The sequence below is a fragment of the Neolamprologus brichardi genome, chromosome 11 (assembly GCF_056152115.1).
Source record: "Neolamprologus brichardi isolate AB-2024 chromosome 11, ASM5615211v1, whole genome shotgun sequence".
In the NCBI taxonomy this organism is placed as follows: Eukaryota; Metazoa; Chordata; class Actinopteri; order Cichliformes; family Cichlidae; genus Neolamprologus; species Neolamprologus brichardi.
Window position 1 is genome coordinate 7,794,044 of NC_142114.1, and position 14,353 is coordinate 7,808,396.

A 14,353-nucleotide genomic window follows, 5' to 3' on the forward strand; every position below is an offset into this window, starting at 1 on the left:
AGTAATCTAATGACTTTTTTTGCGATAGAAAACCCTTACTTTACGTGAAAAAGGTAATCGGATTACAGTAATGTGTTAGTTGTAACGCGTTAATGCCCATCTCTGGTAGTGAGCAATCCATCGACCTCTGATACAAAACTGAGAACACGTGTTTCTACTTGTCTTCAAATACAGGGTGATTTCACTACTATCACTGATAGTGAGTGGATCAGGGGCTGTTTGTGACCCAGCAATTTGAGTTTATTTTGTATTTTTGATTCCTTATGTTACATAGGAAATATGTTTAGTTCTTGTGTTGTTATTATTCATTAGGATTTAGCTGAGTTTCATTATAGTTTTGGTTTCACTCTGTAATTTTAAGTCTTTTCTTGTCCTCCACATAGTCTGTCTTATCCTCAGTGTTTTACTTTCACTTTGCTTTCAGGTCTATCCCCCGGTTTCATGTTCTAATTGTCAAGCTTGTGTTGTCATGTCTATGTCTCTCCATGTTTTCTGTTTTATTTTGAAGAGTCTAGTGTTTCCATGTTCAGTTTGTTTCATTTTATTCCCCCCTGTGGTGTCATGTTCATTTGTGTCAGCTGTGTCTCCCCAGGTGTTCACACTTCACACTTCACACACTAATTACCCTTCTGTGTATTTAAGTCCTCTGTCTTCCTCTGTTCAGTGTCAGGTCATGACAGTGTGACTGGCTTTACTCTTTCATGCATATTTGAAAAAGAGTCAGAGACTGTCTTGGCTCACCGCCTATATGTCTGGGTGTTGCCTGGTGGATGAGACAGTTGTCTCTTTGTGCCTTTGGGTCAGGAATGGGTTCTGACTGTCATATGTGCTTACGGTTATTCAAGAATCTCCTCAGTCTCATTGACACACCTCCCGTAGAGGAAGCAGAGTCTGGAGATGATCCCTCGTTACTGCAGATGAGGCCACTGAGAAAATTAAACAACCCCTTGGAGATTTGCCCTGAATTCCTTAAGCAGGAATTACACTTTACACATTAATTTTATTGCTAACACAGACAGCATGCTAACATTAAACTAGCCAAGAATCCAGAGTGATGTTAAAGCTGAGTGAATGCTGACCCCAACCCAGCAGCCAGACCCTGAACTTCAAAAGATAATAAACAGATGAACAGTCAGGCTGCTGCCTCTGATTTGACCTGTTCATGTCCCTAAAGTAGAATCACTGTGGGGATCGCTTTGTTTCTTTGTGCTGGTTTTCATCTTTGCTTTCTGTTTTCAGCTTTTTGTTTATACTTAAGTACTAAGAGAAAAATCATATGTGTGTCCTCATAAGAATAGGGATTTGTGTTGATGTGTGAGACTGCAGCCTACAGGTTTATATAGTTTACTGGTAATTATGAGACAATGCGTTTCAGGTCATTTTACAGAGAAACGTGAAAGTAATGAAACAAGTAGTAGTTTCTCCTTGGAGTAAATGAGTAGCATCCTGCATTACTTTTAAGAAAAGAGCCCTGTGTAGGACTAGCAAAAGGCATTTCGTGATTAACAACCTGCCACTGTGTGACAGTCATGAGCTCTTATTTGTATTACAAACAGGACGGTCATTCTTGTTTATATTATCTTAAATATTAGTTTGTGGCTTGCACAAAATATGACATTTCTATTTTGAGGCCATGCCTACGTTTTTGAAACTGTAAAATTGTCATATTTGTTAGTGATTTGTTTGCATACACAGTTATACATACTGCTGCATTCTTGCAGGTTAATTATTGTTAATAAATTAAAATATACTTAGGGAGAATATGGGGAATGGACAGACCAAAGAAACTTGTAGTTCAAACAGAGTCAAAATGAAAAAGCGCTTTCTTCCTCTTCTGTAACGTATGCGTCACAGCTCCGCTCGGCTACGATAATAGTTGGGCCGACGTGGTCTGTCGCATCTATGGCACCCCACAGGAGCTGGAACTGTTTGATGGAGAGGCTGTTGATCAGGTCAGAGACATTTGATGCTAAAATATTAGCTTCACGTTATAACCATGTGAAGAGTTCTTTAATCATTTAACCTATTTTAATGTGATATTTATTTACAGATTTTTATTTTTTTGTGGTGCATAGTTTTTAACTTAATTACTTCGTTTTTTTAACTTAATTTCTTTGAATTCTACTCTACTTGCATCATCATCATCTATATCATTAATCTGTTTTAAATTAGTTATTTGCCTACATTTTAGATCTCTGGAAAATTGATAACAACTACATCTATCAGGTGATATTTGGGACCTCCAGAGGGCGCTCTCTGATTGTCAGCCAGCCCACTCAGGTCTGGCACATTCACTGGTTACATTTCCTCTTTGTTGACATGTGCAGTGCTAATGTTCATCATCATGTGTTGACCTTTGGTCCTGCATTGCAGGGCTCCTTTAACGTTTACCCGACCCACCCTGATGCAGAGCTCAGACTGCTGAGCGGACGACTCAGTGGTAATGGGATTACGTCCCTGGGAGCTCACTGGGGAGTGTTGTTCATTTATTAAGGCAGCAATACAGATGAAGTTATTAATGAAAGACAGAAACACTGATTAATCTTTTTGTCATTTGTTGCTATATAAATAAAACTGAACTGATTAAACATCGAACAAAAAATCTCTTAAGAAAATAGCAAAGTGGGTGCACTGTATTACACTTTTTTCTTTCTTTGGAAATTGGGTCTGCAGTTTACTGTTTTCCTGTAAACAAACAGAAAAGTCATTTTGTAAGATGAGTTTAGTTTGTCTCCAAGGTTAAATATATAATATGTGCTAATGACAGGTGGGGGTTTTTGGTATTAAATGAAAAGACATCAGTGAAAAAAAATTTGCACAATTGCATCAGTGAAGAAGCTGTGACATTTTGCACTTTTAATCAAAATCACACAAAGCTTATACAAATGATTTTACCATTTTTATTTATGCTTTATGGTTGAAGGATAAAGTTGTATAATGTTCAGTGTTTTGTGAGCAGCACGTTTTTGACTTGATCTTTTTGGAAATTGGTGGCAATCAAGAGAAAAATCAATACACAAAATAAAAAGCATTTTGGGTATTAGAACAAACGCACGTTGTACACATGGGTACACATGGTTCAGGTCATTTTTATGTTACGTCCTTCACTGCTTTATCTTCTCAAACTGCTTGTATGTAGACCACTGGTTGCACGGCTGCATCACACAAACAAGGTTAAATATGTTGAAAACAAGTGGCTGCTCCGTCACAGCAAGTTTTTCATTTTTCTACTGAACTTTACTTCGTTAGAATTTGGTCACAGAATTCACAAACGCTTGTGTTGACAGAGAAAAAGAAGGATGTTGCAATAAGATGAGAGGCAATGACGCTACTGCTCTTCTTCTGTGGTTTTCCATGTACGGTAGCTCAGATAACTGCTTCCTGCATAACAAAGTGTGGTCAGAAATGCAAAGAACTGAGAGGTGAACGAGGAGATGAGAAAAAAAGGGGGGAAACAAAACAGACACAAAAACAGGCTGAAGTTAGATTTGGACATAATATTTGTATTGTGTATATATATATATATATATATATATATATATATATAATGAATACATTTTTTCACTTCCATTTACAGCACCAAGAAACAGTCTACAGTACAACCCATTATGTTGTCCTTAGAGTTATGCTACAGTCACACTGGGGAAAACAGTGGTTGTGTGTAATGAACTTGTAATTTTGGTGCCTTTGAAATGGTTGCTGGGACGACTCGGCTCAGGCATGCGACCACTTACAATCAGTTGCCATCTTTAAAGCGACTTTGGTAAAATAATGCATTGTACTGTATCATATTTGACTTTTACACACATTTTATTCTATTTTTACTTATTTTGTCATATTTTATTAATTTAATTTACTTTATTTAAGTTATGCTTAGCTCTAACATTTGAGCTATAAAAGTATATTTTGTCTTATCAAAACAAAACAAGACTTTAGACTAGAGCTGGGCGATATATCGAGTTTTTAAAAAACATCGATATATTTTTATTCGAGATATAAGATGTGACAATATCCTTTATATCGATATAGTCTATGTTACGTTATAACTATACTTGTGGAGCCGCAAGTTTGCCTCTCTTTCGTCCACTTTTGTCTTTACGCAACATTACTCGGCCTCGCCCCTCCTTCACTGAACACAACTCCCCCGCCTCCCCCATCGCTTCACCTGCAGGAAGCGACAAGATGGACACGGCAAATCTCCGTTAACGAGTTACTGCGCATCGCCCCGTGCGTGGGGCTGGACAGCGTCAACGTGTTAGCTAGCTAACCACGCTAACGAGCTAACCACGCTAACGCCATGCACGGCCTAGAATCCTTTCATTTTCTCAAAAGTTGACAGCGCGCCTTATGTATGAATTCCGGTTGTGCTTGATGGCCGCGAACCGATTTTATGTGGAACACAGCGCTCAGCAATCTGTCAAAAAATGTTTTAGTACGACTTTGGTAAGCTGCGGAGCTGCACCGCTTGATGGATTGTCAGAGCATTACGGCTACCGAGGAGCCTCGCGGAGTGATACGTACTGTGCTTCAACGTAATATTACCCTACTGTGTATAAGGACCATAAATGGCACCTGTTAAGAGACGTGGTTACGAAGAGGATTTCAAACTCAATGCTGTCAGTCACACAGTAGAAGTTGGGAACAGAGCAGCTGTGAAATCTGTCTTTGTTACTATGCTCTGCGTCTTTTAGTTTACATTTTGACTGCACAATTGTGAGCTTTTTGTTATGCACAAAAACAACATTGTTTTCTTTTATTTAGGGAGCATTATTATTATTTAATAAATGCTCATAATTTATTTTTGAGTAAATTTTATGTACATCTATGCTCTATGTTAATAAAAGTGCCTGTGTGACATCTGGGACACAGCTTTGACTAAGAACTCTCTTTTTGTTCTTACTTTATGGCTTTAAAAAAAGATATCGAGATATATATCTTATATCGCCGTCCAGGTAAAAAATATCGAGATATGAATTTTGGGTCATATCGCCCAGCCCTACTTTAGACCAATAATCTCCATGGTAGCTACAGTCGCTGTGTTTGTAGAAATGCTGCATTTATAGCTTTCTGCTATTCTTTCTTTCTTTTTTGTCTTTAAAAAAAATAGTAGGTGCTCTTACCGCTGATGCCGCCCAGCAGTTATAGTTGTGTCGCCCCCTGACGTCCTGGTTGACGGAGAGAGCATCTACTACTGCTGTCACAAGATATAGTGCAGTAGCAATGCAATTAATGCACAGTGACTGATAGAGACAAAGACAGAGAATTACGGGTTTTAAAAACAATTTGCAAAATTCTGGAAAAATAGTTTTTAACAAAAAGAGTAAAGCAGCTTGTTTGTGCAGTATTTGCATGTGTCTGTGAGTTACCAGTGTGGTCCAGGGGACCTGTGGTATCCTGTTGTGGACTCCAGTGAGGTAAATTATAAACAGGCTAACTGTTAGAATCCAGAACAAGATGGAAAGAAACATCACCCAGCAGAGAGCAGGCAGATGAAAATAGTCTGTACCCCCAACCAGAATCCACACTAACATGCCACATATCTGGAAGAGAGGGGAGGAGAGCAGACAGAGTCAATACTGGCTGAAGCTCTAATCTCTAATCTCTTAAATCTCAAACCGCATAACTCTAACTGTATTTCATGTCACTTTAATCGCTTTAATTCTCCATCTCAGTGAGTGGGTGAGTGCTGTGGTTGTAAGTGACTAAATCTCCTTCCTCCCAACACTATTCCAATCTCCACCCTTCCCCTCCACGACAAAAGATTCTTGCTGGGTGTTTCATATCACAGGAAGAAACTGTTTTCTGGTGTGAAGCATGACTGTGAGCTGTTTTGGTTTCCTTTGAAATCAAATCATTTAGTGCTCGGGAACTTAACAAAATAACCTGTTGTGTTACTGAAATGGTTCAGTGCACCTGCTGCACTCAGCCAAAGGTTAGGATTTGAAGTTAAAGAGGAGTTCCTATGGTTTAATTTTCAAGTTTTATCTGCAAGTATTAGATCTAAAATTGCAACTAATATGCCAATCTGTATGGTCACGTAACAGTTTCTTAAATCTGCAAACATAAACCCAACCAGAAAGTTGTTAGGTTTTTCTTAACAACCTAACTGCAATGGTTTGAAATCAGATTACTTTAGCTCTGGCGTGCCCAGCCTCTGAATGGCAGACAGCCAGACTGTATTTAGAGTAAGGCTATCCTGACTTTTTCCTTCAGCTGATTTAGAAAGGAAGAGGGACAAAGAGGGAGAAAAAGGAGGAAGAGTTGATTTGCTTGGAGTTTTTTGGTCAACTTCCGATTTTCATAGAAACAGTACTCCGTTTTATTTTATCACTGCGCATAAAACATTCAAGGGAAATATAACTTTTCTTTAAAATGTGTAAATAGAAAAACTTCTGGAAAAACAGTCATTATTAAAACATAACTCAAGACCTGTCTTTATATGGCCCATTTTTGAGTCTTAAAACAACCACTTATTAAGCTGCCTCTAGCCTCTAGCTGCCTGTGTGTTTCACAGCTATTAATGTAAACTTTTACCATAACTGTAAGTTGCTTTATATTTCTATTGATGTCTATTGTTAACATCCAAATTACCGCCCTTCCTGACAAGGATTCCTGAATGAATAATCACTTGCTTCTGGTCATTAGCTTGATTTTAGCAGTGCTGATAATGTACAAGGATAAAGGATCATAAACTCAAAAGTCACACTTACTATCTCAGCCTGGAGGAGAATTCCTTTGAGAGTTGTAGTGAAATGCTGGTCAAAGGCCAAGGTGGAGGTCGAGGTGTTGTAATCTGGTAGTGAGGGACTCCTGCGCACCGACACCACAACAGGTCTCTCCATGATGCACTCACGCCGAGAGCCTGTCTGCTTTCACTGAGACTGCGACTGCAGCAGAGGAAGTTTTGTTCCTTTCCCGGAATCCAGCAAGGACACCCATCTATGAAACAATACTATAAACAAACACGCCATTGTCTCTTCTCATCTGATTGACTCAAGAAAGACTTTTTTTCTCTGTGTTAGGGTTTTTTAAAAGTTTACACCAGTACTGAGTAAGATTCTTTTTTACGGTTTTAATTGTCGTTATATTGTCATGTCCAGTAAAAAAAAAGAAGTGATGTAGATTGGAAGGAAATAGATAACTTATAGTTTAAGGTGAGTAGAGTAAAACTGTGTGAAATGTGTTTCAGGACATATTGATAATAACTGCTTTGTGCTGATGATACTATATGGTAAATGGCCTGTATTTGTATAGCGCTTTACTAGTCCCTATGGACCCCAAAGCGCTTTACTCTACATTCAGTCATCCACCCATTCACACACATTCACACACTGGTGATGGCAAGATACATTGTAGCCACAGCTGCCCTGGGGCGCACTGACAGAGGTGAGGCTGCCGGATACTGGCACCACTGGGCCCTCTGACCACCACCAGTAGGCAACGGGTGAAGTGTCTTGCCCAAGGACACTACAATCAAGACTGTCAGAGCCGGGGCTCGAACTGGTGATGGGTTATGATGGGTTGCTGGCTGATGGTTGGGGGTTGCAGGGGGTGAAAGAGGGGGCACTGACAAGTCTTGTCAGCAGGGCCTAAAGCGAACCGGAAGACCACTTTAATGGCTAAAATTTGACGTGAGGGAGGTTGATTACTGGTTTATCCAGGAAGCCTCCTTGGATGATGGCCACTAGTCTGTTTTACGCCTGCGAACAGAGTCACGGGGGGTGGGCAGGCAGATGAGTTGATGTGATGAGTTCTCCAATGAAGGACTCCAGAGAGAGAGAGAAAAAAAATTATAGTTAATGTGTTGCACAGAGAGATGCGGAAACATGTAAGGCACTACAGGCGAGGAAGGTGAGAGATTATTTTCAAACTTAAGGCCTGCTGAGCAAGTAAAATTTTATAAACTAGAAACTAGAACTTTACTCGTAAAGTTCTAGTTCATTATTAGAGTTCTTAAATCACATATTGGACCTAAACATGATGTGTTTCTGATGTTTTTGTAAAACTAAGTAAACAAGCACTTTAGTACACTATGGTTCAGGCTGAACTGGTTGGTCTGCAGCATTGTGATGAAGTTTACAGTGATGCACAATGCTGAACTCGCAAGACAGCTGTGATGTTCATGGTTAATGTTAGGCTACAAACTTAGCAAATTAAATTTAAAGGGATGATGCTGATGCAGATTCCCTTGCTGATTTCTGACTTTTATGCTCTATTCTGTCTAGAGTTGGGAAATTAGTCACATAGTTTGTGTAACATCTGATATCTTGTTGAATTCAGGTCACTCAATCCACAAAAAACAGGAAGCCTCCGAGCAGTCGCAGCACAGATCAGCTGAGTCTGTACACAATGAAAAACCTACTGGAGCTCACTGAACACGTTATGTGACTTATTTCTATATAATTATTTTCCCCTGCTGCACTTCAACTTGGGGTTCCCCCACATGCCTTATCCCACTTTAATCCCCAGACATCATGTTAATGTATATATTAAGTCGTGATACATTATGTTACAAATCGATGGTTTCTTTCTGAGTTTTGTTTGAACTGATCAACCACAAAAAATATTCTATTTGTTTTGTTTCATAAATATTCAATATTCATCAACCGAAAATAACAACAAGGATTAGCTTAATGGTTAAAATGTTTGCTAGTTCACTAGACAACTTGGAGTATCTTAGAAAAACCGAAAAAGAACTACAATTCTGCAAGTGGCAAATTCCTTGTGGTCTCATAAAGTATGTAAAGTGTATAGTAAGCACAATAATACTACAAAACCTATCAGAGAGTAACTTCCTGTAAATGAATTTAAGGGAAAAAAACTTTCCTGTGTCTTCTGCACATAGAGCACAGTAGAGCACAAACACTGAAATGTGCAAGCAATAAGCACACGAGTGAGCAGAAGGTGCTTTTAAACAGGGAATCTTGAAGCTGTATTGATTAAATTCTTATCTTTCAGAAAGAAGAAAGGTTTAGGATCTAATTAGACCTGTTTTATTCTACACTGAGTGTGGGCCTGCTGCAGTGCAGTAAAACAAGTGAGTGAATGGCTTTGACCATAGGGGGGCAGTAGTTATGCATAGACAGGCAGAAAACCTTGCCTCGGAGGAAATAGCAGAGCGCAGGGACAAAAGGCACAAGGTGGAGCTCCAACAAGGCTCACTGGGCTGGTTAATTGTCTGCATGTTGAGTGTGTAGATTTCTTGTTCAACACATATTTGTCTTTGTTGTTGTTGTTGTCATTATTGTGTCGTATGGTCAAGGTAACACTATTTGGTTAAATGAATGCTTTCTCCCCACAGAAGCATGCACCCCTTAGGCATGCTTGCGTTTTAGAAAGAAAGCAAATAAAGTTTCTAACCAGCGTCATTAAATGGAAATGTTACCAACAGTTCTATACTCTACTTTGTCCAAATAAAACAAGAGTGCGTAAGCCTTGTGTTTGTCTTTGGCTCCTGCAGCTGTTCCCTCCAGAATGGAATCTGTGATTGGAGAGAAGTGATTGGAATAACCAGGTGGCTTCAAATGAAGCCAAAATTAATAACAAGTCAACAAGATTCTTGGGAAACAGAATAAAAGAGGGAGAGGAGGATGAGGTTCATTGGGTTGGCTCCCAAGCTCTCTCTCCCCAACATCCGATGCAAACAGATCGACCAATAACCTTCACATTAAGATGCTTTGTGGTGCTCTGCTGCAGTCAATATCCAGGACCGTGCATTATCTGACTGGATATTTTCAAGCTTTATCTTATGCTAGTTGATAGACTAATTCTGCTCTGCTGGGCACATTCTGCTCCGAACAGCAATATATCCACTGCAGCAATCTATACTCTGCATTACTCTCTCTGTCTATCTACATTTACTGAAGCAACCGGGCAGCTTTTCTTTTCTTCCTTGAGCTAGTCACTGACTACATGTAGCCAGTACAACAATAAAACTAACAGTGAGTGGAGGCTTTTTCTGTGTGTACTGTAGGATTGACAGATGTGGGCACAAAAGCACATTAGTATTTGTTTGAGGACAATGGATTTTCTATATGAGCTGCCTAAAAGCTAATTATCACAATAGCTTTGGGGTCACTTCACTTTCAGTCTGTTAATTAAAAGTGGAAATACAATCAGAATGTCATTTACTAATGTCAAGTTGTGCTCTCCATTATTTTTTGAATATTGTTGTGCACACGAGTAAAAACTTACACAAACGGTTTTATTTTAGTGCATCATCACTATTCTGTGAGTTTATCCCCATTTCATAGCACACACGTGAAATGTAGTCGTGAATCCACAGAGCCACTGTTTGCTTATATACAGCACGCAGAAAGCAAGCTTTGTAGCTAAGGTGTGCATTGCAAAATGTGCTGTGAGCACAGCGTCTGCACTGAATGTCTGAATAATGGAAGCTACTGTCAATGTGCTCACATTAGAGCGGACACTGTCCTCAGCCACACATATGGGGAAACCATGACTGGTGACATGACCAGCTGTTGTTGCTCTAAAGGTATTTGTGGTAGTTATCCAACTTCCATTTGCTGCTTTAACTCTTTTACCTTTCACCTAATACTCTGCATCCCAAACCCCCATTTGTCCCCCTACTAGCATTTGTAACAACACATTGTCACAATACACTGCTTGTAATGTACTGACCAGCAGGAATGGGATTTTCTTTGCCTGGATGAATTTTAATTTTCATGTTTTGTGAGTAGGAATTTGGCAAAATTATCAAGCATTTTAATTATTGAATTATTATCTTCTACATATTACAAACCTTGTAATACCAGAAAAGCTAGCACACATGCACTGGATGTAATCAATAAATATATGACATAGTTAGTCAGCATTATAGTAATTTCTATTTATCAATAAGCTGTTTCTCTGATGTGATTAGTCAGTTTGAAAGTTGTTCAGTTAAATTTTTTTAAAGCTTCTCCTTTAGCTGCCTGAAACACCACAAGGCTACAGGTGATTATTGATTACTTCCCTCCTTTTAGGAGGTTTCTGATCACCTTAGACTTGGATATTATCTCGTTTAATTAATGGCAGTGTTAGCTGTGGAGACAGAATTAAGTCTATCCATGTTATTATCAGATTTTGTGTTGTTAAGCTTAAGTACTCAAAAAACATCCAATAATTAATGGAAGTAAATCAGCATAAATAATTTGTTTAAAAGGACTTGTTGAAGGAAAAATATTAATTTGCTACTATATCCGGGCAGAAACTTTGCAACTGCTCTTGCATTTCAACCCCCTCGAGCAATTTAATTAATCTGAATGAAATTCAAGTGAAGTCTGGCCCACAACCAGCTTACCTGCATCCAAAACATCCAGTCTGAAAAGTAATCATAATCTTAGAGCGGTTTAATTGAAAATGAGAAAATAAAACAAACAGAATTAGTTTTCCACTGACTCCAGAGGGAATTATGCAACAGACTAAAAATGTGCAGAGTTGTACCTTTTGTTGCTGGGCTTGTATTTTCGCTCTGCATTCTTTTTTGAGAGTGTGGAAGGGGAAAAAAAGAGAAAGAGAGAAAAGAGAGCAATGTATCATATCTCTGCTGGAGATGTTAGAGCTTTTATTTGGTTTTTCTCTCCTGCCCTTACTTCCTTGCAGTGCCGTCTCCATTCTCATCATTGTCTCCATTGCTTCTCCATATTTACTCATCTCCGTGCCTCTAATTCTCCCCAGCTCTGTCGTCCTCGTGGTGGTGTGTGTTTAGATTCAGCCGCTGTGACACAAAGCCGCGCCGCTGTCGCACACACGCTGCACCATTTACTGAAACTCTACATCCTGAGATGTGAATAACATGAACTCCGCCTGAACCTCCACAACCCCTCTGTAAACAGACACACACATGCACAGAAACACACACACTCACACACGTGCACTAATAATTGTGTGCTAGCCCAGATGCTGCGCTGTAATTGGCCACTGTGGCTTCCCGCTGTGGGAAAGATATTTTTAACACACACTTAAAGACACACACACACACACACTAATCCTTGCCTCTGCAACATCTGCCACATCCTCCAACACATGTTATGGTGAAACGCATGCACACATTCATACACACATATATGCACACGCACATACCCGGTGTAACCATAAAAGCAGCCCCTCCCTGTTTAACCACCAGTCCTGACATCAGTTCTAAATAAAATTATGTGGTTATTCCCCGAAAGGCACAACCTCGCCCTCTGAGACCGTAACTGCTGGGTTTGGGGGGGGTTTGTCTTCATCAGTGTTTCCCTGTGGAAAGGCCTCTAGAACAGGATCATGTGCCAGTAAACATTTCTAATTAGACTTGCACTGTATTAATTCAATTCTTCCAAAAAGTTTGGCTGTCATGTGACTCATCTGTCTACCAAAATTCATTTCGATCTTAACATTTTGACTTTTTCCTTCTCATACATATTCTTCTGACACAAATGTTAGTCTGAGATTCACCAGAGCGCTCAGCTTTCTCATCCACCTCTGCACTCTTAGCACCACCACTTTGTTTTTGTCTTTTAAAGACTTGATTTCCCCACTGGCCCCACCTCGAGTTTTCACTCTCTCCTCACCTGTGAGCGCTGCTGTCCGTACGTGTTTGGCTAAAGTAAAAACTGCTCTGACAGTAATTTTTCAGTAAATAATTGAGACGTGAGGCTCAACTTGCCAGTAGCTATTTGAGATTGGAGCTCGGTATGAAATAATAAATGCACGGCCCTAATTAGAAAATCCCTGGGAGGAAGCCATGTCTGCTTTTCACCTTTTCGACTCGATGTTAATTACTTGTGAGGGTGTAACAAGGGACCGTGATATTGTTTAAAATGGCTAAAACTTCAAGTTCTCTTCTAATATTTGTCAAAAACAATTTTAATTTAAGATATTGTCTTGGCCTTCTTTTGCCGGGAGCGGCATAAAAAGTGATCATATTGAAGAGACAGCTAGTAAGAGAAAGCAGCTTGAATAAAATCCCATGTCATAAATATATAAGCTTAAGGCTTTGATTATATGAAAATAAATTAACTGAAATTTTCATTTAGAAACTTTTTTATGAATAAAATAAGCAGATCAGAGTGTCTGATTTCTGATTGCACAGTTTCAGTTGAACACTTATGTCATAATGTATCGTTCATCTATGTAGTAGCTAGCATTAGCCTGTAAAACCTCATCATGGGACACTTTTCCATTCAGCGTCTGTCGAGTCAGTTTTACACATGTAGCCCAGTGACACAAATCCTTAATTTGCCTCAAAGGAGTTTATAATCTGCAGAGCAAACGGCACCATTTTGATGTAATTGATGTTTTCTTCCACGACTGTGGTTGTTTCCTGGAAGACAGGTGTGAAAGCTACGCTTTGAAGGATTGTTTTGTTCACTGCAGATTGGTTTATGTCCAAAAGGAATGCAAGCTTTTTCCAGGTTGGCGGCGAGAGCGACCTTCCATCTCTTAAAGAGCATTTACTATCTACTAGCCCCACTAGTTAAGAGAGACAGAGGGTGGGAGGGGATGGGGAGGGGGGTGGGGGAGCAAAGCGAGAGGCAGAAAGAGAGAGAGCGATGGATGTATCAAACAGCAGCCCCCTGCTGAGCAGGGAATGGAAAAGCTGCTGGCACCGACATGAATATTTCAGCAGATAGCTACAGCTCTCTGTACCCCCCACCCCCTCGCTCTCAGTCTGTCAGTCTCTCGCTCCCTGTCTCTCACCTTTTCCTTCTTTCCACTTCCTCCCCTCGAAACCTTCCAAAGCCTCCATCCCCACTTCTCTCCTTTTACTCTACCATGGAGTGGACTGTGATAAGGTAGTGAGTGATAGAGATGGAGCGAGTGACAGACAGACAGACAGGGAAGGAGAGAGAGAGAGAGAGACCTCTTCGGACTGAATTCTAGGTAGCCAGGAAAATGGCTCCTGAATGTAAATTTGGAAAGGCGGCAGCGAGTGTTGACTGAACTTGGCTGCTTCCCCAACCTCCCCCATTAGACACTTGTGATGGTTTGGCCCGGGGTAGTTAGGCAATAAAAACAGAACAAATGGAGCAAAACAAATATCAGCAGGCAGACAGTTTCTCTGGAGACCTTAATAGATTTTTAACAGTCAGACACTGCTATTTTTTGTCAATAATTTAACGACTTCTTTCCTTATCTGCTGTGTCTTTTTAGCCGTGTTTTTATCTTTTCAATTAGCGCATGTGGATTTGTATGCGACTCTAGAGCTCGTCTGTGTATTGGGGCGATGATAAACACTAATGACTGATCACCAGAATATCCCCTTGATCACCAATAACTCGTGTTTCTTGAAACTGCACACAGCTACGATGCAAAATTTGGATGCACAGCTCACAGTGAAGGTGAGCTGTTGCCTGGAGGTGCAGTCTGT

The 14,353-nt window shown here is 39.9% G+C and overlaps 2 protein-coding genes across 4 annotated transcripts; one reads left to right on the plus strand and one right to left on the minus strand.

The window, feature by feature from the left end:
• Positions 1-1,762: 1,762 nt before the first annotated feature.
• Positions 1,763-2,493, plus strand: LOC148100472 (zymogen granule membrane protein 16-like). Its single transcript, XM_087847911.1, is given in 5 exon segments — positions 1,763-1,790; positions 1,855-1,952; positions 2,192-2,206; positions 2,209-2,280; positions 2,374-2,493. Coding segments are annotated over 5 exon segments (333 nt in total).
• Positions 2,494-2,886: 393 nt separating this feature from the next.
• Positions 2,887-11,462, minus strand: cmtm8b (CKLF-like MARVEL transmembrane domain containing 8b). Of its 3 annotated transcripts, none has more exons than XM_087847706.1 (4): positions 11,446-11,462; positions 6,711-6,952; positions 5,121-5,540; positions 2,887-3,415 (listed from the first exon to the last, which is right to left on the minus strand). In XM_087847706.1, exons 2-4 carry the CDS (start codon positions 6,840-6,842, stop codon positions 3,329-3,331), a joined length of 639 nt encoding a protein of 212 aa, XP_087703832.1. In that variant the 5' UTR covers positions 6,843-6,952; positions 11,446-11,462; the 3' UTR covers positions 2,887-3,328. The 3 variants fall into 3 exon arrangements, with proteins under 3 accessions (XP_087703832.1, XP_087703833.1, XP_087703831.1); XM_087847707.1 differs by lacking the exon at positions 11,446-11,462 and having other exon boundaries at positions 5,121-5,240; positions 5,367-5,540; positions 6,711-7,332; XM_087847705.1 differs by lacking the exon at positions 11,446-11,462 and having other exon boundaries at positions 6,711-7,334.
• Positions 11,463-14,353: the final 2,891 nt, after the last annotated feature.